The 21,798-nt window shown below is 40.0% G+C and overlaps 1 protein-coding gene and 1 long non-coding RNA gene across 2 annotated transcripts in view; one reads left to right on the top strand and one right to left on the bottom strand.

Moving 5' to 3' along the window:
* The window catches only part of LOC122330915, a 55,871-nt gene extending 41,205 nt beyond the window's left edge, over positions 1-14,666 (top strand). Inside the window, exon 5 of the long non-coding RNA XR_006248098.1 lies at positions 11,101-14,666. This is a non-coding gene — a long non-coding RNA (uncharacterized LOC122330915). The remainder of the gene's footprint in view (positions 1-11,100) is intronic.
* On the bottom strand, positions 1,456-19,355 carry mrpl23 (mitochondrial ribosomal protein L23). The gene is made up of 5 exons (XM_043228282.1): positions 19,200-19,355; positions 18,344-18,466; positions 14,711-14,793; positions 9,780-9,853; positions 1,456-2,167 (listed from the first exon to the last, which is right to left on the bottom strand). The coding sequence occupies exons 1-5, from the start codon at positions 19,214-19,216 to the stop codon at positions 2,003-2,005; spliced, it is 462 nt and encodes a 153-aa protein (XP_043084217.1). The 5' UTR covers positions 19,217-19,355; the 3' UTR covers positions 1,456-2,002.
* Between the last annotated feature and the right edge of the window lie 2,443 nt (positions 19,356-21,798).

Below are 21,798 nucleotides of genomic sequence, written 5' to 3' on the forward strand. Positions count from 1 at the left end.
CAGGATGATTGCAAAAGCTCGCATTTATTAAATGGACAATAACCGTGATATATTCATATTGCTAAAAGGTTAGTTTATCTTTCTTGATAGATCTTATAAATTCTGCTTCTCTGAGAGAAACAAGCTACAGTTTATAATAGGTCATCTGAGTAGTGCGTATCTGGAGAACGCTAACAAAGATACTCCCCACCAGTAGACACTTTGCAGGTATGCACTTACATAAAGCCAAAAATTTAGCTTAAAAATGCAGGCCACACAATTTTAAATATGAATAAAAAGTATTATGCAACATTTTCTGGATTTAACAGCTACATAACCAGAATAAAGCACTGACAATATAACTTAGGGTTAGGGATAAAATGGGTTATGGATATCTGGACAAGTGGGCTGTCAACATCGGGGAGTGGAATGATAGAAGTCAATCTTATGTTATGGCTAGTGATGGGCGCATGCAGTGTTTCAATTACGTCATCTTCTATCTTAAGAAGATGATGTCATGTCAGTTCCAAACTTGGCGTAAAAAATAGGTTCATGCCCACTTTTCTTACAAGAGCCTGAATGAGAGGCAAAGAGAGTCTGTGTTAAAAATTCAACCCTCTTCCATTAGGAAGAAGAGCTCACACAGCTCACACTGTCAATTTCACAAGGCATTAAAGTACAGCGAAGGTTAGAGATTAGATGGAAGAGGTGAACGTGTGCATAGGATGGACGGCACATCTAGTTTTCAGTAATGACGCATCTTCCATAATCCCTCAGTTCTGTATTCCTTTCCCTTACCTCTTTAAAATTTTGAGGTCACATTTTGTTTTTATCACCAGTGGGAAAGCATCATTTTAAAACAAGCAATAATCCTGGAAAGCAACCATATTACTCCTATTACTGCTGGCTTGAGATCAAGGATCCAAGGCTTCCCAACTCCAGAACATTATGGTCAATATAAGTGTGTTGGGAATATTATGTTAACAAATCAGGAAATCTGTGCCAGCTGTGTGTGTAAGGCTCAGTTAAATGCATTGTGTTTCAAGGTTTTTATATGGTTTGGGCAAGAGAAGGGGAGTTGATTGGATTGTTGAGGGAAGGGATGCTGGGATGAAGGGGGCCAACCTTGGCAACCACAGCAAGACTTCCCGAATATAACGTAGGCTCTCCTCATTCATTCAAGCAATGAGGATACTGGACAAAAATCCAGAGTTCTTTCCTTCTTGTCCAGCTGGTCCCATATAAGGCATTTTTTGTCTTAAATCAAATTGCTTTATTGCAATGCAGGGGGCACTTGAGTACAAGTACAAAAGAGTGGGCAAATGTTATCAATATTGACATTCTCCCTGGCGAACACCAGGTTGGCTGGGTGAAGTAAGCCGCTCTGGTATGAGAGCTGGCAAGCAGTTATCCAACACATCTGTGGGGAATAGCTAACTCCAGAGCCAACAAAGTTGAATAAAACACAAAAACAAGTCATTCTGTACTGTTTTATTGGAATTGAAGTATGCAGTTTTTGGAGTTTTCAGGAACATTAAGAGCATGATTTTGCATGAAGAACTGGAGAGTCACTTCATTAGATTGACCATTTTACTGCAAATAGTTCAAGAAAACCATCTTGAATCTTCCAGCAAGAGGGAAAGGAAAACATTTTGGAGGGACTTTAAAGAAAAGGAAACGTGTATGCTCAAGATTTTCGCAAGGAGGACCATAAGAAGGATTCTGAGACCTGTGGGAGGACAACATAACCTGAAAGACTTTCATGACACTGCAGATGCTATGTAGACATCAGTGTTCTTTGACAGAGCACATGATTCTTTTGGAGTAATGGATTTCCAAGCCGTCTCTCAGGCAGTCTGTCTTTCCATCGAGTCAGATCAGATCACTGCAAACGGCCCTCTATGGACACTGGTCAGATCACTGTAAATGGCTCTTCCTGCACAAATACATAATCTACAATACACCACATTCTTCATTCAGCTGTTGCCTCTCTGAAGTCATTCTTCATTCAACACTTGTCTGTCTACAGGCCAAACCATTCAGTAACTCCTCCTCTTCTGGGATCTGATTTCTGCCTCTGACGCTCGTCCTCCATGAACTTCTCCTGCATCATCTCAAAAGAGCCCTCCTCGTGCATCTTATCCTTCTCAGGGAAGATATCTGGGAACTGGAAGGTCTGCTGCTGAGCCTGTAAGAAAAAACAGGAATAGCTAAAAGGTTTAAAGATTGTCTGTTTGTCATTAACACGGTCATCCTTATGTTGTTCCAATCATGTGATTTTGTTGGAATAGCAGTTTTGAAGAATGCTTCATAATTCCTATATATATATATATCTCTTTAAAATCAGAACTTGCCAATGCATTTTACTTCACTGGACAGAATACGGTGCCCTTTTCTAAAACCATGCTTTCCAACAACTCTTAGGGGTCTGGTCTGGTCCTTTGTACATTTTGATAGGAAGGGGGAATAGGCCTTGTACATGAGAGCAGAGAGACAATGTGCTAAGTACTGCTGGTCGGTCTCCATACCAGAGACCATCAATATTGTTCCAAAGATAAAACAAGGTGTGGCAACAGCAGGAGGAAACAGGGACTGCAGTGAGTTAACAGCTAATGAAAAGCAGTTCCTTTCTGAAACAAACGCTACTACTGGGATGATCTACTATTTCGACCTATTCTTTATAACAAATGCAGTAACTTTTTTAAGCAAGCAAAATGACTAAAGAATATTTGAATAAAAAAAAATGGGGGTTGGGGACAACAATAACTGAAACACTTAAAATCAACAGCTTGGCCTCCAAGGCTCAGCAGTGGCGCTCCAACCCTACCATCTAGGAATGCGAAACCCCACACTATAAACACAGAGTCCAGCCAAGTGAAAGTACAAGAACCAAACCTATTAAAAACAGGACCTTAGTAACAGAGTACTAAAATGGATGCCAAAAAACGTCTGTTCCTTCACCTGTAGTAAACTCTCCTTGAAAAAAACAAAACAAAACACTATGACTAAAGATCTGCAGGAGGACCCGTTCACATGACAATCTAAGAGTGGAGTTGAAAAGTTTAGAAGATCCAAACTTTTCCTTTTTAACAAAAACAAGTCACCATATGATTGTTCACCAAAACATTAAATGAACAAACAAGTCCTTAAACAAGTGGCTAGCACTAACGTTTATACCTGCATGTACAAACATATCCGCAGTTTGATTTAACAAGAGTTTTAATATTACCATTTCAAATGTAAACACAGCATTGCATATTCATGTTTATTATGTAATAAAAGTTGTCATTAGGAATTGCATGTAATACATTATCCCGAAAGTGCTGGATGTATCAATTACGCATTGACATGTCTCATTTGATATGTCCCCCTTCACCCCTGTGCATAAAATTATCGAAAAAAAGGAAGACTTTTGCATGGAACAAAAATGTTGTTGGGTTAAACCCAACATCTGTCCCTGTTATTCTTGTGAAGACATGTGTTATTGCGTTTTGCTCTCTATATATATTTAATTAAGGTGGCACAGACTTGTCACAGAAGAAACTTGAGTCATATCAAGCAAACAAAATATGATTTAAACTACTGGTGGGCCTGGGCCAATAAGCAACCACCTAGTAATGCCCGGCAATTACTAACTACTCAGAATACCATAGTAATGATCAAACAATATCCAAGCAATCATCCTGTCATCCTGACAGAAAGAACCACTCGGGATACACATTAGCAAATATCTAGAAGATTGTCAGCCAGCACTGTGATGGAAAATTATAAGCAGCAAGGACCACTCACAATTGTAAAATATGTATTTATTAAAAAGTGTATTCAGGAAACATCCTTATTTAGGCATTTCTCTTTGGTGATGCTTGCTTCTGGTGCCACAGAAATTACAGACTTCACCTTTTAGTCCGATTTGAATAGCAATTACTAGCCAGTTTTTAAAAATTTAATATCAATGTGTTAATGAGTTAATATCAATGAACAGAGTCTACAGTCACCCCAAATCAGTAACCGCCCCAACACTAGCACTCTTGGTGAACTCTAGTGACTCACATCCCACAATCACTTCCACGATCAGTCAAACGGGAACAGCTGGCATGACTTGGGCCAGTCTGAAAGGATTAGCAGTAGATGGGGTTTCCGTACATAAAGCACCACCCTCTCCCCTTTAGTCACTGCCTTATCTCCACTGTTTGCTTAGTGACAATGGCTAAAACAGACAGAAGCAGAAGCTCCAATTTGCATGCAGTCTTTTGAAAATGTGTCCGATATGCTTTGTATTTCCAAAGAGGATAATTTAAGTTATGTTTACAAGAAAAAGCAAGTACTAGAAGAAAACAGAACAACCTGGTTTAGGAATGGGATCAAGACCTGGGGGTATGCCGATATCTCCTCAGAGACATTCATGTTTCTTCTGTTATGTATTTCCCCTTAGCCATGGCAATTTTGACATCTACGACTGACAAATTGTGATTTATTTTGCATTAAGCGTTTAAAGCTGAACTACATATAACTGTATGTGACTGCATTTTCAGGATGTTTAAGGATGAGGCATGTTTGTGTAATGTTGGAAGTCTATTAACAAGTTCATTACCAGACAGGAGAGCAGGAAATGCAGGGAAATGCTTGTAAACAGCTCCCTCTGCCAGTCTCACTGGGTGGGCCACCCTGCTACTTCCTCTTGAGTCCACAGTCTTAACTGACAACCGATACTCACTAACCACAGATATTTGGCTGCCCTGAGACACCCCATATCTCTTGGTCTTGACACACACCATACCAAAAAATGAGCCTGCATCGAGCCAAAAGTCACAACGATGGTGGGATAGTAGGAAAAGACTGCTGATAAAGAGATGATTTGTAGCTTAATGGTTCTTGCAAATCAAAGTGGTAATTCAGGGCAGCTCTATGGCTAGATAGGAATTCCAAAACTAGTCTCAGTAGTGAGGACCCAGGTTGGGACAAACAAATGGAAAACTCCCAGACTTGACCACAAGGGAGGAGCCGGATGTTCTCAATGAGTGCATGACCTCTACTCCATCCCAATAAACTCGCAAATTTGGTGTGACCTTTAAACCACAGTAACCAACAAAATGCTATGTGGATGGGTTTGTTTATATAAAAGCATGATTGCGTTTAAGTGGAATGCAGCCTATGTACAATTCAAAAATGTGTAAAAACAATATAGACAATGGGACTAGCATTTTGTATTCAATCCCAAGAAACAATCATGGGTTTGACTCCCAGGGAAACCAAAGACAATTACTACAACAGGTATGGAATGGCGAGAATGAAGCACGGTTATTACACTGGTTAGTCTTTGTGTCCGAATTTGTTGCACAGACCAATAATGCTAATGTAAAGCATTTCAGAGAGAGAACGCGGGATTTGGCCCATCTGAGGCCCAGCTGAGGCCTATCTGGGCCCATGCCAGTCTGTCTGTCTGCTCTGCTTCACTCTGACGCCTTGACTGCCTCCCAGCAGAGGACCAGCGTTTGTGCATAAACACTTCCTTCGGGCATGGGTATAGTGGCCCAGCTGTCAAAACCTGACCGGCCACAGCAGTAGAGAACATGATTCATGCAATGCGTTCCCCATGCCAAGACACAGCTGCCTTGCCAAACATTTGTGGGGGTCCAGAGCCTTTGTTCCCAAAACCACTCTAATGAATCCTCAACGCCAGAGAAAAGTGTGTGGAGGGAAAAATTAAACAAAACATATTATATTTCCTCAATGAGGACAGCCATAAGCCAGACGTTTTTGTACCCATTACTGTAAAACAGAAGCAGGTTTCCACTGCAACTGGGGAACTGTTTCTCGTACACAGGGGCGTAGACAATCGGCAGGCATACAGTCTGACTCGTTAAATCATTATGGTCAAGCCAAGCGGCCAGTATAAAGGAAGGGGTGGCAGAGTCTCCATTCAGAGCAATATCAGCCCTCATGTCATTTTAAGCCACTGAGTCACTCGTTCCATGTTTGCAGTGATGACAGTTGTGACTGGTCGACTTGTTCAGACTTGCCCAAGTCCTGGCTATTTTTTGGTTCCCCAGGATATTGGACCCTGTCAACAGCAATCAAAGATAACCCCTACTTTCGCATGTAGGGTCCTGAACCTCTCCCTCAATCTCCGGTGTACAAAACACTCAAAAGAAAAGAGAGAAGGGAAAGGAATAGTGAGAGAGCAGGAAAATTGAGGAGGTGGTACCATAACAGGAAAAGCATGGCTAGTTTCTGAGTAATTTATTTTGAAAATGATACCGAAATAAAGCTGGGTGGTGCCTTGACGTCGAGAGACTGATAAAACAGCAACGGGGTGGAAAAGGGTTACAATGGTGTTTCATGACAATGAGTGTTTGTAGTAATACTAAATGAGAGTGACTTGAGGGAAATGCAAGAAATGCATAGCTCATAAAGGACGTGGAGTGGAAGTGGAGGCAGGGCTTCAATATCATCTCCTTTGCTTGTGTCTGCTGGCACTCACAGAGGCTGTCTCGTAGTGGACGTACACTGGGGAGCTGAATGTGTGTGTGTGCTTGCTTCAAACAGGATGCCAGAGACCCCGCTGGCCTTTCCATTATTCATGCTGTGCTTCTTTCATCCGAACACAGCCTTACGAAAGTCCTTGTGGTGGATGGAATACTGTACATTTGCAATTAAAAATAGCCTAAAAATGGCCTACCTTACATGCACAACCATATAGTGTCAAAGTTTTTGTACATTGTCCACCATTGATAAATGCCTACAAACATCTTCTACAATGACAAACGTGTAACTTAACCTTTTTTAGAGTACACTTTTAAACTTACACTGTATCTTTTCTATAGTATCAAATCTAACTAGTAGCTTTTTTTTATATCTTCTAACTTTGTACCAATGGAACACTTACCTTTTCAGTTCTACAGTACAATGATAAACTCACCTCACACCTTTTTATTTTGACAAACTTACCTCATAACTTTTTGTTTCAACAAAGCAATGATAAATGAACCTCGCACCTTTCATAATTGATTTACTTTCCTTGTAACTTTGGTTATAAACGTGCTTTGTACCTTTTTTAAAATTACAAACTTACCTCAATTTTTCTAAATGACAAATTTACCTCATACCATTTCTTTACTTTGTACCTTTTCTAAATCTATCATAGAATTCTAAACTTAACTCTCTCATTGCTTGTGAAATTAATATTTCAAAACGTGTTTGAAGACATGCAACACGTGAATTCCTCACAGACATGTCGGTTTTATTCTTTCATTACTTTGGCTTACAGTACTCTGAACTGAAAGGAATACATGACAGCAACGTTGTAGGGCCCTACTTTCATTCAGCACCACTGAAGCCAAACGTTGCCATCTAGTGTTGATAAGATCACAATGTGAACTTTCACAAGCCATAAGCTTAAAACAGCAAAAATCGAAAGGGTGTCAATTTGTGCATGGCAATCAGTGGGGGAGATGTGTGTAACAGGAAGGAAACCATTTGAATAGAAAAAAAAAAAAAAAAAAAAAATTGTATGCATGGTTGAGTTTCACTCTGGTTTTGTTAAGCAGTAATTGAGCAGAGTGTGCTCACAAGTTCAGGTGGAACATTGCGATCCGATCTGAAAGGTAGCCTGGCTACCAGCTGATCCAGACCGAAACACGGCCCCAAAAAACAACGACTCAGCAACAAGCTCTCAAACAACAACAAACATCCATTAGTACCAACAACAGTTGCCTTGTCTTGCCAAATACTGATGCTTGCAACAAGACCCTTGTGGAAAAAGCAGGGGTTGGGGGGTGTAAACAGTTGTTTTGGACAAGCGCGTAAACTGGAGTGTTCCTGCAAAATCTTGGCCTTGTGGGGCAGTGTTTCAATGAGGTATGTAGTTAAGCAAAACGCCAGTTATACAACATTACAGATCAGTGAAATTCAGCGCAGGGGGTAATGATACTGAAAGGGAGCGTGTATGCAATAACATGTGCAATGTGCGTTATACCAACCAGCTACAGACACAACATCAACAAACAGAACCTTTACACCTGGACCGAACAGGTCACGGACTTGCAAAGGGAAGCACAGGATATCGTTGCATTTAACTAGAGCGTTACTTGCAAAGCGGTCGTACGTAAAGCCTTGATATTGTCTCAAGATTTTATGTTGCTTAAGATTTCCCTGACCCCTGTCTGGACCTCCCTGTTCTGGCACGGCTCCATGGTGCCCTCGCTCACCTCGCTTCATGTGTCGACTCCTTCCGCAACCCCCCCCCCCTTCTCCTTGATGAACTCCCTCTCCTCCCGCACTCCTCCCCACCGTGGGGAGGTCTGATGAGAGAGTGGCCGTCAAGGAACCATACTAACACACGGTTTTTCAACGAGCCTGGAGTTTGTAAAATTTGGGGGGTTCGGCAAGGGGGGAGTTGTAGAGAGCGTACTGCCTCTGGAATATTAGCTGATGTAGTGTGTTTGGGGTGGGGGTCGGGGCTGGCGGGGGGAACCGTTGAGGGTATCCAACCACAGTACACTCCCCCACATGTGGTGTCAATTAGGAACAATCTTGTTTTTACCCACCACTGAAAAGAAAGGAGGGCTTTTCTTGGGCAGTGTTTTTTCTCTCTTCGAAGACCTGCTGGAAGAGAAGAAAGGGGCCGGAAATTTGGTTTCATATCAGTGTTTTTTTCGCCGCAGTTTGAGATTTTTTAGCTTGCATGTTATTCGCGCATAAATAAGCATGACTTTTCTGAAAGATTGAACAACAAGGAAGTAGTTCTCTCCAGAAATGTTTAAGCAAATACGGCGCTGTATCTGAAAGAAGACAAATGTTAGGAACAGGATGCAGTAATTCTCCGAATTCAAGTCCCTAACTGGGTTTATGAGAAGGTTCAATTGGCGGTGCAAAGCCACACAGGAAGTCATTCAACTCTTGTCAAGAGGAAGTTCACCTTTAAATATTAATTTATGTTTTGGTTGTGTATCCCATTACAAGCCGCTCTGTTATGACAAGTTTAATTATTTATCCCTGCCTTGATTGATGGCTGAAAAAAGGAGAGCAAACAATCAAATGCTTCTCCTGAAAACTAAAAACCGTAAAGAAACAAAAGCAGCTTTCCCAAATGAATCAAAGGAGATCAGATTAAGGTATTTTCACGCCAGCATACTTCAAACACGGTCGGTATCAACACCCCAGGGCTCTGCCCAAAAGCAGGTGTGAACTCAGCAGCGTTGTTCGCCACTGGATCGCGACCAATGCTAACGTTCTGATGCCCTAAGAAACAACTCTCCCATCCGCCCATGATAATAACCATAGCTCTCTGAGAACTTTGTACTATAATTCCTGCACAAAGTCTGGCATGTAACTAAAGACGACCTCTTGCCTTCTTGGCCAAAGTCAGAACCCAAACTGCTGCCTTTCTCAGGAGGGCAGGGGCGAATATGTGGGAGAGACAGAAACTAAACAAGCAGTGATGGGACTCAGGGAGTCGAACACAATAAGGTGAGGGTTTCGCATCAAAGAATACCTGTGCCTTGGGGTTTTTTTTTTATAGGAACATAAGCTGTGATGGGCCCTCAAAACAAAGAAGAAACAAAAATACAGGGCTTAAGTGCCAAAGTAACCCATTTTTCAAGAGGGTCTTTTTTTTGTTTAATAACTTCAACCGAAAAATCCATCGGACCCGTAATCAATAACTAGTTTAATTTTAAATGGCCCTGTGCTAATGATGGGGGCACTTTCTGAAGTCCAGAAGAGACCACATGTATGCACAGGGACTTCAACAATGCATGCCAGGCCCTTTCAAATCCATGCCCGAACAGAACAACACTCACCAGTTGAACATATGCTACTTTATAATCCGGCCTCTTCACTCGCTGGTTCATGTGGTTTCGTTTCTTGTTTGTACCTTGGTTTAAAAAAAAAAAGAAAAAGACAATGAATAGTCAGTTAAACTTTATTATAACAATTATTATTCATTTAAAAATGATTCTCAGCACAATTTATTCAGATTTTTTCAATTATGTTTGGTGGCACTAGAGCCAATGTGTTTAACAACTAATAAATCAACCTCATTAATATTTGATTAATACTGACTAGTAAGACCTAAGGCGGTATAAAAATAACCTCTCTAACTGCGTTGCAGCTGGGTATATTTACTTTGACAGAATTACACATTCAAAGAAAATTGTTATGTTTTGCAGAACAGCTTAGATACCCAATATGTCTTTTAGGGTAACAGAGGGTTGGGTTTATCTGTAAAGAAGCCCATGTCTTCAGTCCTGTTAACTGTGGAATGCATGTTAACCTTTTCCCAGCTGGCCATGATGTAATTGCCTAAAGCCTACTGGGTAATATTCACGAGAACCCAGAGAAAGAAGTCAAGAAGTACATCTGAACCAAACCACTTCTAAAAAAACAAGACAGTACAGGAAGAGTAAAACGATTAAATCATTTAAAACATATGAGAGAACACACTTAGAGGAGCATCATTTTACATTGAAATATCTTTACAGCATGACATTTGGTTCATACGGTCTAAAAATGTAAAAAAGGAATAGTTTTTATACAACAACACTGAAAAAATGCTCTTCAAGCCTAGATCCTTTGTCTTGTTTAGAGTCAAAAAGCCTAAAAATTCTTAAATCAAGGATTTTTCAAAATTATTGTCTTGTTTTCAGAAGAAGCTAAAAAAAATAATCTGCCAATGGGGTAAGTAAATTAGACTTATTTAAAAAAAAAAATTAATTAATTTTGACTTCTTGTCTAGAAAATGCAGTGAAGCAGTGAAGTTATGGCCATAATGGCCATGTCTACCAAAACATTTCCGAAAAAGAAATAAATACACTACAATTCAATTGAACTGTGGTCCATATAATGTATGCTACATTATATCCAAAGCCATACAATACAAGCCAAAGTATAAGTGAGTATTTATTGATTCACTAACAGTGAGTTTTGGAGCTTAGCTTTATGTAAAAACTTTCCTGATTTTCCTTCAGATTCCTGTTACTCATGAGAAAAGTTCTGCAATAAGCTTTAAAATCATATGAGAGTAATATAGTAACGTCAAGATTTTGCTGTGAAATCTCTTCTTAAAACCTGCTTAACTGAAAAGTTTAAATGACGACCTGTGAGATGATTTTTTTTCTACAGGATTGGCAGTCTTCCTCTACTAGTACAAGGAAACCCTAAACACACAAACACTCCCTCCATTTAGGGTCAACTGAACGGTCAACCCACAAAACAGGTGAGAAGCGCTTTTGTTCATGTATGCGAACCCTGTTTCCATTCCCGTACTCCCACCCAGCATTATATAGTATAAATAAATATTCAATCAAGCTCTCTTTTGAGGTTCTGTGTTGGCTGGCTACTATTATGTTACAAATCCCAGGCCTGAGGGGTAGTTATAGAAACCCCTTCCAAAATACTCGGTAGGAAAAAGAATAGACGCCTTGAGGCCGGGGGTTCCACCCGCGCCCCCCTTTTCTCCACATCCTTTAAACCATCAGCGGAGTGGAGCCCATGACGCAGAGCGGGACACCTTCTCTGACGTGGTCTAGTTCACCTAATGGGTGTTCCGCATTTTTTTCGGCCTTTACGTTGTGGCTGTAAAAATGGCCACTTTGCTTATTGGCCCTCTCCAGAGTTGGTGTGGAAACCGCACGGAAAAATCCCAGTGGCGTAAACCCAACTGGCAGCTCGTAAAAGTGGTTCCCTCTGCGTTAACCAGACGGTAAAGCCTGTAATAACCCCAGCATTATTTACTTACCCTTAGGCATTATTGTTTATGTTATGTTGTCGTAACCTTTATTCTTTAAAGGAACGGTTCCATTTTTAAACTTATGTAATTTAGTCACACTCAAGTTGTTCCAAACCCATATGACCTATTTTTATATGGAAAACTAGATTTTTTTTTTTAAATATATGCAAATCTTTTCCATACCATGACAGCTTAAAGTGGCCACAGCTGTTAAGCTCAAAAGAAAAATCTTAAAAGAACCACTATAAGCAGTCGATACAACATACTATTACTATACACAATGTTTTCTTGAAGTCATACAACAGGCCTAAATTATATTCACTGATAATCTTCCTCACAGTAAGCTGTTAAACTTGAGAACTGATCATTGAGTCACTGAGTTCAGAACTTAGATCTGTGAATGAACTGTTTGTCCGGTTTGCCAACCAGATCAACCAGTTCACTGGAAAGAAAAAGCTCAAAACCCGATTGAGCCTAATACATGTAAGACTACATTCGATAATAAACATCTTGAAAGTTTCTATCCATTGGTTGTTGGTTGGATGGAGGCAGATCTGAGTGCAAGCTTGCAGTCTTTAGCACAACAATCTAGTTCTGTGAGTAAAACATCCATAGGATTTTGCTGAAGCTATCAGTTTGAATTATTTAAACTTATGTTTCAACAATGTTTAACAGCTAAGTTCCTGGTGAAAAACGACATGCAAATTATGTAATAGAGTCAAAATACTAAAATATGTGCATATTTTGCAAAAAAAACTTGTTTATATGCACAATCAACAGTTTCATATGGATAGTTTTACATTTCTGCCTTTCAGAATCGAAATCCCCGAAATCAAAGAACTGTGATGTTGGTCAAACCGCCTCATGGGCAGCCCTTGGCCAATGAAAGCTGTCACGGATTCCAGCGCGTCACGTTCTTTAACTACCACCCGAAAACAAAGATGCTGTGACTCCAAAATCCTCACGAAAGACGAAAGCCGTCACGTTTACAACAGTGACAACAAGCACTTATGAGGATAAACTAAGCGCTTTAAGTTCGCAAGATAGAATTTTTTTTAAATACATCAGCAATCAGTCTGAAGGCCTGGCTACGCGCGACTAACTGAAGGGTGACCAAACCAATTTTCATGATTTTCTTTTTTTTGACAGATGTAATTCATTATGAAACGTCACTGCATGAAGCTACAAAAAAAACTACTTTTGTTTTGAGCCTACAGGTTTTTAACTAAATGATGAAAGTTTCTGGTTTGGGGAATTAATCTTCTATAATGATGACGATAAATTAAAAAAAAAAAAAAAACATGGTTGTGTAACACTTCTGGCAACCTTTGTGAAGAAACAAACAGGGCAGGGCATCCTAGGACAACTGTCGACTGGAACGCTAAGGCCATGGATGGAGAGATAAGCAGCTGTGAGTGGAATCACGCAAACCACTCCTTTCACTTCCCTCTGCTTCCCTCCCTCGGTGTCTCCCACTTGATCCGAATTCCACAAAACACAGTTCCCTGAATTAGCTATATGTTTATACATATAATTCATACTCCCGCTCGGCTGTCAAGCATCTCCAAAACATCTTGTCAGTATTGATCATTCTCATTGACTAACACTCATATTACCCCTATCTAGGTGACCGACCACCCCGGGAGCGCAAAAACAAGTGATAAACAGAACATTAGCGAGCCGTTGTATAAGGGCTTCATAAACTTCAGGCCAGCTGATGGCACTGCTGCTGTCAGTTGAGTTTGGCTTGCGTTGTTAGGCGAGTCGACAACAAAACAGAGTGAGCAGAGGTGCAAAAGAGCGAAGGGGGGGCTCACAAGACATGCTCTCGCATGCAAAAACAGCTGGCCGGTATGTACTGGAGTGGACCAGAATGGAGAGGTCTTGACACTCTTTGTTTCATCTTAAAAGAGCAACTAGTAGAACACAAGATACTCTAAATATTAGACACTTGATGCAACTGGACGCTTAACACCCTAATGTTCAAAATACCGCATTTACATCTCCGCTTTCGAATCGCAAAATACAAATTGTCAATGTGTTTCTAGTGAAAATAATGTCTCATTGTAATTGGAAAGACGACTGACTTACGTGTCGCTTAAATCTGTCACACCATATTAAAGAGTGTGAAAAACACATTTTTGTATATATATTGTTCGCATTTTGATCGGATTCGTCTGAAAGAAGAAAGTCACATACAACTAGGATGCTTTAAAGGTGAGTAAAAGACAGGATCATTTTCACCATTTTTGGGTGAACTATCCCTTTAAGTGACCAAACACTGAATTCTTAACTAAATGCAGGTAAATACTTACAGCCATGTATTGTAAAAGTTACACATTTCTTCTTTTCCTTTTATTTTTGATGAACAGACATCACAGTAGCTGGTTAATACCTTGTTTTTGGCTGCTATTTTTTTTAAGAGCTGTCACTGCTGAAGGTGGTGATCTGGAAAGATCTTTTCTGACCCATTTCAGTCTCTGCTAATAAACTGATGATTTGAATCAGGTGTGTTTGATGAGGGAGACTGCTGGGACGCTTCAGTAAAGTTTTGAAAACCTTTTCAGAGGCTTTTATATATATTTTATATATAACATATTGCATGCACACACAGTTTTAAGGCAGCTTTAATCGCCTTAACTTCATGCCGTAACTGACCGAAACGTTTTCAGTTTGATATGATTGTAAAGATGTTCTGCGACTGAATAAATGCACTTCTTTTCAAGAAAATAAAGACACATAGCAGTTATGAGTGTGGTGGGCAACCCTAAGCTCCGCCCCTGCATTAAATAATTTAAGTGTCACACTAAAAAAAATTAATTGTCTGCGATAACGACACATCCGAGAGAAACGAGAGAGAGAAAGAGAGAGAGCTGTCATAGCCTAGAAACAACATACTTTTTATAAATGTTTACATGCATAAATAGGATAACATATTTGAATTTTTGTCTTGTAATAAAATGATGCTTTAAAAACTTGCAATGACAAGAAGGTTTTACTCACAGTATTGGATCCTTGTGCGTACAGCTGCAACAGGAACACTGTAGATCTTCTCTAGATAATTTCTGACATCAAACTTGGTCATTCTTGAAGAAAATTGAAACAGATAGAGGTTCAGAGTTGCCATGGAGTAAGAGAACAAAATACGAGAATCTACGGTGTACTAAAGTAAGACCTTAAAATTCATGTCATATGGAAGCATTTAATACAGAGATTCCCAACCTCTTTTTGGTCCACAATCCATCTTTTAAGTTCCAAAATTCTTGTGACCCCACAACCCCACCCCACCCACCTACATAACAAAATTAAAGATGAACGCCTTAGGATCTCACAGGTGGCAAATCATGTTCATCAACCCCGAGCCTGAGAACCCCACGTTTAAATTCTGCTCCTCAAGGACTGAAATGACGTAAAACGCCTTATGTGACATGCTTTTACGAACAAACAATACAAAATTGTATCATTATGTTTTTAGTTACTGAAAAGCCAGCGAGAACCATTCAGAAAATATGACGCCAGAGCTAGCGGGAAGAGCATAATGAACTGCTTTGAAAAACAAGGATGTTTGTTCACAAGTCAGTCCGTGTCATTTTTTTTTTCTTTTGTAAAGGAGAGGGTTTCCAAGAAACCCAACAAACAGATGCTCCTTCGGAAAGAGTATTGTACGCACATCTTTCCGAGTCGGCACCAGAGTGTGATGCCCAGATTTCAATGAAGTGGAGTGGAGTTTTGGCCGCGTAATTTATGTGAGAGAGGAGATGCGTACAAGCGCGCGTTTGTCTGTGTGAAAGCGAGAGAGTGAGGCGATTCCTAGAGAGCAGAGCACTCGAGCCACACCGAGACGAATAGCTAGCAGACCTGAGTGCTTTGTGAGATCTTGGAGTGGAGAAGGTGAGATCTTTTTCAGTTCCGGCCTCCTGGTGACCTCCACGGTTCTGCCAACAGGAAGGACCTTTGCCTTCCCATCCGCGTCTAGCGCTGTGTAGAGCTCGAGCAACTGATGGTAACGTACGAGTTAAACGATGAGACTGAACTTTCGGTCTGTCTGTTTTTAGGCTTTTTAAATGGAGGGCTGGAAACGGATGTGGAGTGGAATCGACCCCACATGAGCAGCACAGCTCAATGCGTCTGGAAAATGCATTAAAACCACTAGGCCACATTTTTGAGACTTCGTCTAGTAAAGGAGAAAATCCATCACATTGAGCATTGGTGATCACGCGGGAATTGCTGGTTTGAATTCGACCTGCAACATATTTCAATCCCATTGTTTTTTCTTTGCTAATTTAATGATATTTTCCACTTTTTTGGAAAATTAATACACATCTCCAAGACAGAAAAATGGGAAATGCAGGGTCAGGTTTGGCCCACAACATACACATTTTCCTATTTTTTTCTTTCATTGATAATTTTATGATAAACAAAATTTTGTAAAAATAAAAGCATAATTAAAGCATACTAATTTAAATAAATAATTTTAACATAAAAACACAAATATAGTTAATAAAAATATATCCAATTAAAATAATAAAAATATTTAAAAAGATTAATATGTTGTTAAATTGCATTTAAAAAAATAAACTTCAATTGTTGAGTTTGGGTCAGAAGAGCAAAACAAAGTGGACTTGACCTCAATGTGTCTGAAAAATGCCTTCCAATCACTAGGAAACATGTTTCAAATCAATTTTATCTTGTAAAGTCTGAAAAACTAGTGTTAGAGTTTTAAACCGCAGTTTAACGGGAAAACATTCCTATCATATTTTCTTCATTTCTGTGATAATGTTGTGTCATTTTCCACTTCATCTAGAGATGGTTTTCTAAAGAGGGGTTCTCAAACCCCAGTGGGTTTAAAATAAATCAATAAATAAATAAATAAAACGCTAAATTACCGAGTCAAAATTTAAAGGTACGATTTAAGTGAGAGGTTTGGCCGTGTACGATCACATGATAATCAAGTGTAAAAAAAAAATCCTTTAATTGCAATTTTAATATTCGTACTGTAAATGTTTTATCTGTTGTTTGGAAGACGTTTTTAAGTTCCTCTCCATAGAATCAATTAAACTGAAGCACTGGGCAACGCGGTCACGACCTTCAGCAGATGTAAACAGTGCCTTGCGCCTGTGTGGCTTATCTTTTGTAAGCGCTGACGTCTTATAAAGATAGAGACCTCCTTGTTGTTCAATCCTCTCTACTGCGAGTTTGAGCCGCGCCCCACCCTTCACACATAAACAGTCCACGCTCATCTCTAAACATGTGCGCTCACGCCGCCCATCTCAAAGGCTTTCCAAGTAGGTGACTCAGAAGCAGAGGGACAAAACACTCCAAATTTTGAGGAAATCCAAAAAAAAAAGGGGGATCCTTTGTTAGCCGGTGACCTCCAGGTTACATTCACACCGCTGGGACTACAAAGGCGGCAAGAGAGTGGACAAATAGCTTTAATGAACTAAGAAAAGATCATTAAAATGAAATCATTCAAAAGAAGAAAGTAAATTTAAAAAAAAAAAAAAAAAGATGAAAGATCGAATGTTGACGATGGAGCAAATACTCAAAAGGCCCGTAGGATGGTAAATAAATGAGGTTAAACAAATCCGGCGAGTACAAACACTTTGTAAAGAGGCCTTCTTTCAGAAAAACAAGTGCTTTGAAATTCTTTGGCTCTGATAATCACTATGCAAACCGGGTTGGTTTCAAGCAAAACAACTCCTTGCCAAAGTGGAGGGTATTTTTGAAAAGTAGAAAGTGAAGGGGGGGGTGTCTTTAATGTTTTAATGATACCTCTGTTGCTTTGACTACTTTCGTGCTGTTTGCGATGGGACTGTGTCAAACGCGGCTCCGGAGGAGACAAAACGGTGCTCGACGCCGGCGGCCGCAAAACGAGGAGGGAAAAAAAAACAGCTCTTCCTTCGATCGCACGGGCACAAAATGTTTCGATTCAGGTGACCAGGACGCCTGGTGCAGATTAAAACGCTTAACAGTCTGTAAAAACAGCGGAGCGCAAACAGGTTAAAAAAAAGAGCTTCCTCCGAGCACTTGCGCAAGCGATAACATATAGTCCAATTACAAACGTGTGCGGTTTGGAACACATACTGGCGGAATAATAACCGAGGAACAAGGCTCCACCGTCACTGCTTTAGATGTACGCCCTGAGGTCCTCCAGAAAACAAAGCAGACTTTGTCCTCTTTTCTTGCGTGGACTCCGATTAGACCCGTTATTAACAGTCTGACTGCCTGTTTCGTGTTACGCCGCAGCAATGCGGTAATTACGGCCGTATTTTTAGTGACGTTTCACAAACGTCATCAACGAAGGAGCGAGATGCGGGACTTTGAGCCGTAAACAAATCCGAGGGAGCATCACCGGCCAAGCGAACCGCACTGGGGAAACGTCATCCCGGTGGGGGGGGGTTTGTTTTGAAACGCCGTGCCGCATCCAAGCGGTCCGCAATTACAGCTAAGCATCACCTTAAGATGCTTTAATTCTTTGAGATTCCCACTCTGCGATTTAGAGCCGAGACGAAACGGATGCGTGGAGCTCGTCTGCCACCCAGTGGGACACGATGCCACTGCGATACGGGAGGGAGGCTTTCAACCTAAAAGGGAAAACGATTGGTTTTATTGCTGCAGATGGCATTGAACACTCACTCCATAGGAACGCGAAACTGTACTGTATCCGGAGGCTGTTCTTTGCCGGGTCTGACCAGCGTCAGGTTGAAGGTGGGCCGGAATATCCTCAGCTGAGGGTTACCGAGCTGGTATAAAGGATATCTGCGCAAACAGACAAAACACATCACATTACAAGTGAAAGGATATTAGCGATGCATGCCAAGGTATTATCACAGAACTTGGAGCAATTCAAAGTTTAATACGTTATGATCATTTACTTTGACTTATTTCTAATGAAATGTTCTAATCACTTACAAAATGTGAAATCATAACAGTTTTGCAAATGATTGCCATATTCATATCATATCATATATTTTTACACGAAACTTTGAGCTTCGCAAGAATAACATTTTACTACCGCACGTGTTTACTACAGTGTTATGCGAAATATGCGTAGCATTACCCCCACTGCTGAAAAACAGCTGAAACTAGCCTAGACTGGTTTTAGTTGGACTTTTAGTCTAGTCGTAGCTGGTTTAAGCGGGCTGCTTTTTGAGGGACTGTTCAGACTGGTCTAACCAACTAAAACCAGCTGGACATCAGCTTGAGACCATCTAAAACCGGCTACGTTTTTTTTCAGCAGGGTCATTGGTACTAATGAACGCGAGCCATGGTATTATTCTCATACTACGTCGAATTTAGCATTGCATTACCCAAAATTTGATATCAGCATGGCCAACCTCAAAACATGCTAACTACGAGGCACCTACATACTGTAAATCTACACAGGTACACATTTTCGGAAGGACAACCTAACGCTAACGTAATCTTCAATACTGTATACAGTACATCGGCTCATATCTACGTAATATTGTACAAACGCCAAAACACTCACAATATCCGTTTCGCCATGCCCCGCAAACGTTCTTGACTTCTACAATCGCGTGCTGTTTTTATTTTATTTTCATGTGCTCAAGGTCCTAGAAAACCGACCGCTGTGAAAACTGCGCAGACACGCGTGAGAAAACGGTCAAAATAAAAGCCTCGATTTCAGGAACTCATTTGGATTGCATAGTGCAAAAAAACTTTTAGTATTATAATAGATTGGATAATTAAAAAAATACGTTTGATATTTACTTTACTTACAATGGGATTTGTTTACAAAAATGGAGATATGTGTGTATATTTCAAATACTTTTATTTACATATTTATTCGAACTTTTATTTTGAAGAAAATATGTCGTCGTTTTACCGTTCTCTGTTCTGCTCTCTCTCTCTCTCTCTCTCGCTCTCTCTCTCGCTCTCGCTCGCTCGTGTGTTTGCTAATATTACATTTTTATCAACTCTTGTTGTGAGATTTATGCAGTTTTATTTTGTATAAATACAAATATTTTGGTTTAAAAAAAGTTGTCGGAATGAAAAAAGTCATTTGATTTAATACAGTTTTTTAAATATATTTTTCCAGAAACATTTAATATTTCTATAGATCTAAATAAGTTCAAATATAACCAGCTCTGGTGTCCTGTCAGTTTTTACACCACAAAAAAAAAAAAAAAAAAAAACTTTTTCCGACACTCACAGGTTTCCTGAACAATGTGTTGTGATTATTTTCACCAGCAGATGGCGCCGAGAGCTACAATGATTACTTCAGTCAGGAGGAACATATTCGCGTTAAATCAAAGTTATACTGTTTGTTTGTGCTTTATAAGGGTGTGTGGGATTGTCTTGCATACAATTTTCAAACTCTTCCGCTGTCATAACGTAAGTAGGTCTTGATGTAATAACAGTAATTACTTTGTATACTAATAAATTACTTTAAAAAAGATGAACTAAACAAATAGGCTAAATAAAAACTGCAACAATTATATTTGCTGAAATGTACTCAAAAAGACTTTTAAATGTAATTTTAAAACATGCAACAATTAAAAAACTTAAAAACCTTTTTTAAAACTTAATTTTAATGCTATGTTAGCCTCTAAACTACCAAATATGCAATTTACTTCATTTGAAACCTGGTCACCTTACATGAAAATGCAACAGTTTGGTTTATCAAAAGCTATGAATATTTACGCTATCACAACAGGCCTTCCAGCCGAAGACGTCTTCTCCAACAGGAGCAGCTCTTTGAGTGTCAGGTTCGTAAAGCTCTTTCCCAACAGAAGAGGGAAACCTTGTCCACTCACCTGCAAGCCTGAACCAGAGTCGACTCGCATTTTAAGGGTGTCGAAATAAACGTCTCCTAGCGAGGAAAAGCCTAAAATCCTTCACTGTCGTTACTGCGGGGCCTGTCATTTCAGCCCTGCGTCTTTTGTTCACAGTAAATGCATGTAAAAATTGTCTACGTATCGGTTCTTTCGTATGTTGTGTCTCTTTAATTACAATGACTCTTTTTAGCAGAAGCAAGCCATGCCCGGTCATGGGCGTAATTGTTTATCAGGTACCTGAGTGAGATTAGAAAGAGCTTTTGGGGTTTGGACAGTTGGCCGAGGCTCTTGTAATCGAATCACAGCGCGAGAGCTCCTTGTCTAGGTGCCAATGTTTAGCAAAGGGTGGGTTCGGGTGGGTTAGAGGAGACGCACTCGTGCAACTCGACTCCTCTCAACCTTCAAGCAAAGGTCTGTTCACACACTGTTTTCCAACGCTGCCATTTATAGATCGGCCCATGCAGTTTGTTTGTGACTGAAACCGATGCCTGTTCTGCTGTGGGGTAAAATCTGGAACGATCAATACGACTTCTCTCAGAATACGTCTTAATTAGTTTAGTAACAATTAATAAAGAGCGTACAGCTGTCATTTTTATTAGCACATATCTGGAATTAAATGTTCTGGACTGCGCTGCCGCCATCGGAGAGTTTTATTTGCGTGGAAAATCGGTCAGCAGGGCAATCAGGATGAGAATTTGTTTAGCTAGGTGAAATATGCGCACCAGAAAAAATTAATAAAAAATAAAGATCGGGGTTAACTGCGGCGGAGATGCCAGGAGTGCAGGCGCGAGAAAAGCCATGGAATCTTGCCCAGCTCGGGTTATATTAAATATCCAAAGGGAAGGGGAAATTGTAAATTGAAGATCCAGACAGGAAGATGGAAAAGTCTTTTTGCTTAAAGTGAATACTAGTGCTTGTAAAGGTCTGCAGGTTTTATTTTTTTCTTTTAAACTTTTGTCAAACTGCATTTTATATTTCCTTGAGGGACTGCCGTGCCACTCATATTTTCCGTTATTGCATTGACTGGGATATTATGTTACATGAACGTACATGAAAAAGATCTGCAACTGTAAAAATCAAGGTGGTCCAAAACATTCCAGAAGACTTGCTCCATGAGAATAGAAGAGACTAATTCATGTGCAGATATGGCTTTGAATTGGTGTTGATTTTAGATTTCATTTTTGTGTTTAAATTGATTGGCATTTTTGTTTTTCTACTAATTTACCCACTAAAATGTCATTCAGTGTAACAAGCTTGTCAGGCATTTTTACTGTAACATTTTACTCTGCT

This window comes from Puntigrus tetrazona, chromosome 25 (genome assembly GCF_018831695.1).
Source record: "Puntigrus tetrazona isolate hp1 chromosome 25, ASM1883169v1, whole genome shotgun sequence".
Taxonomy (NCBI): Eukaryota; Metazoa; Chordata; class Actinopteri; order Cypriniformes; family Cyprinidae; genus Puntigrus; species Puntigrus tetrazona.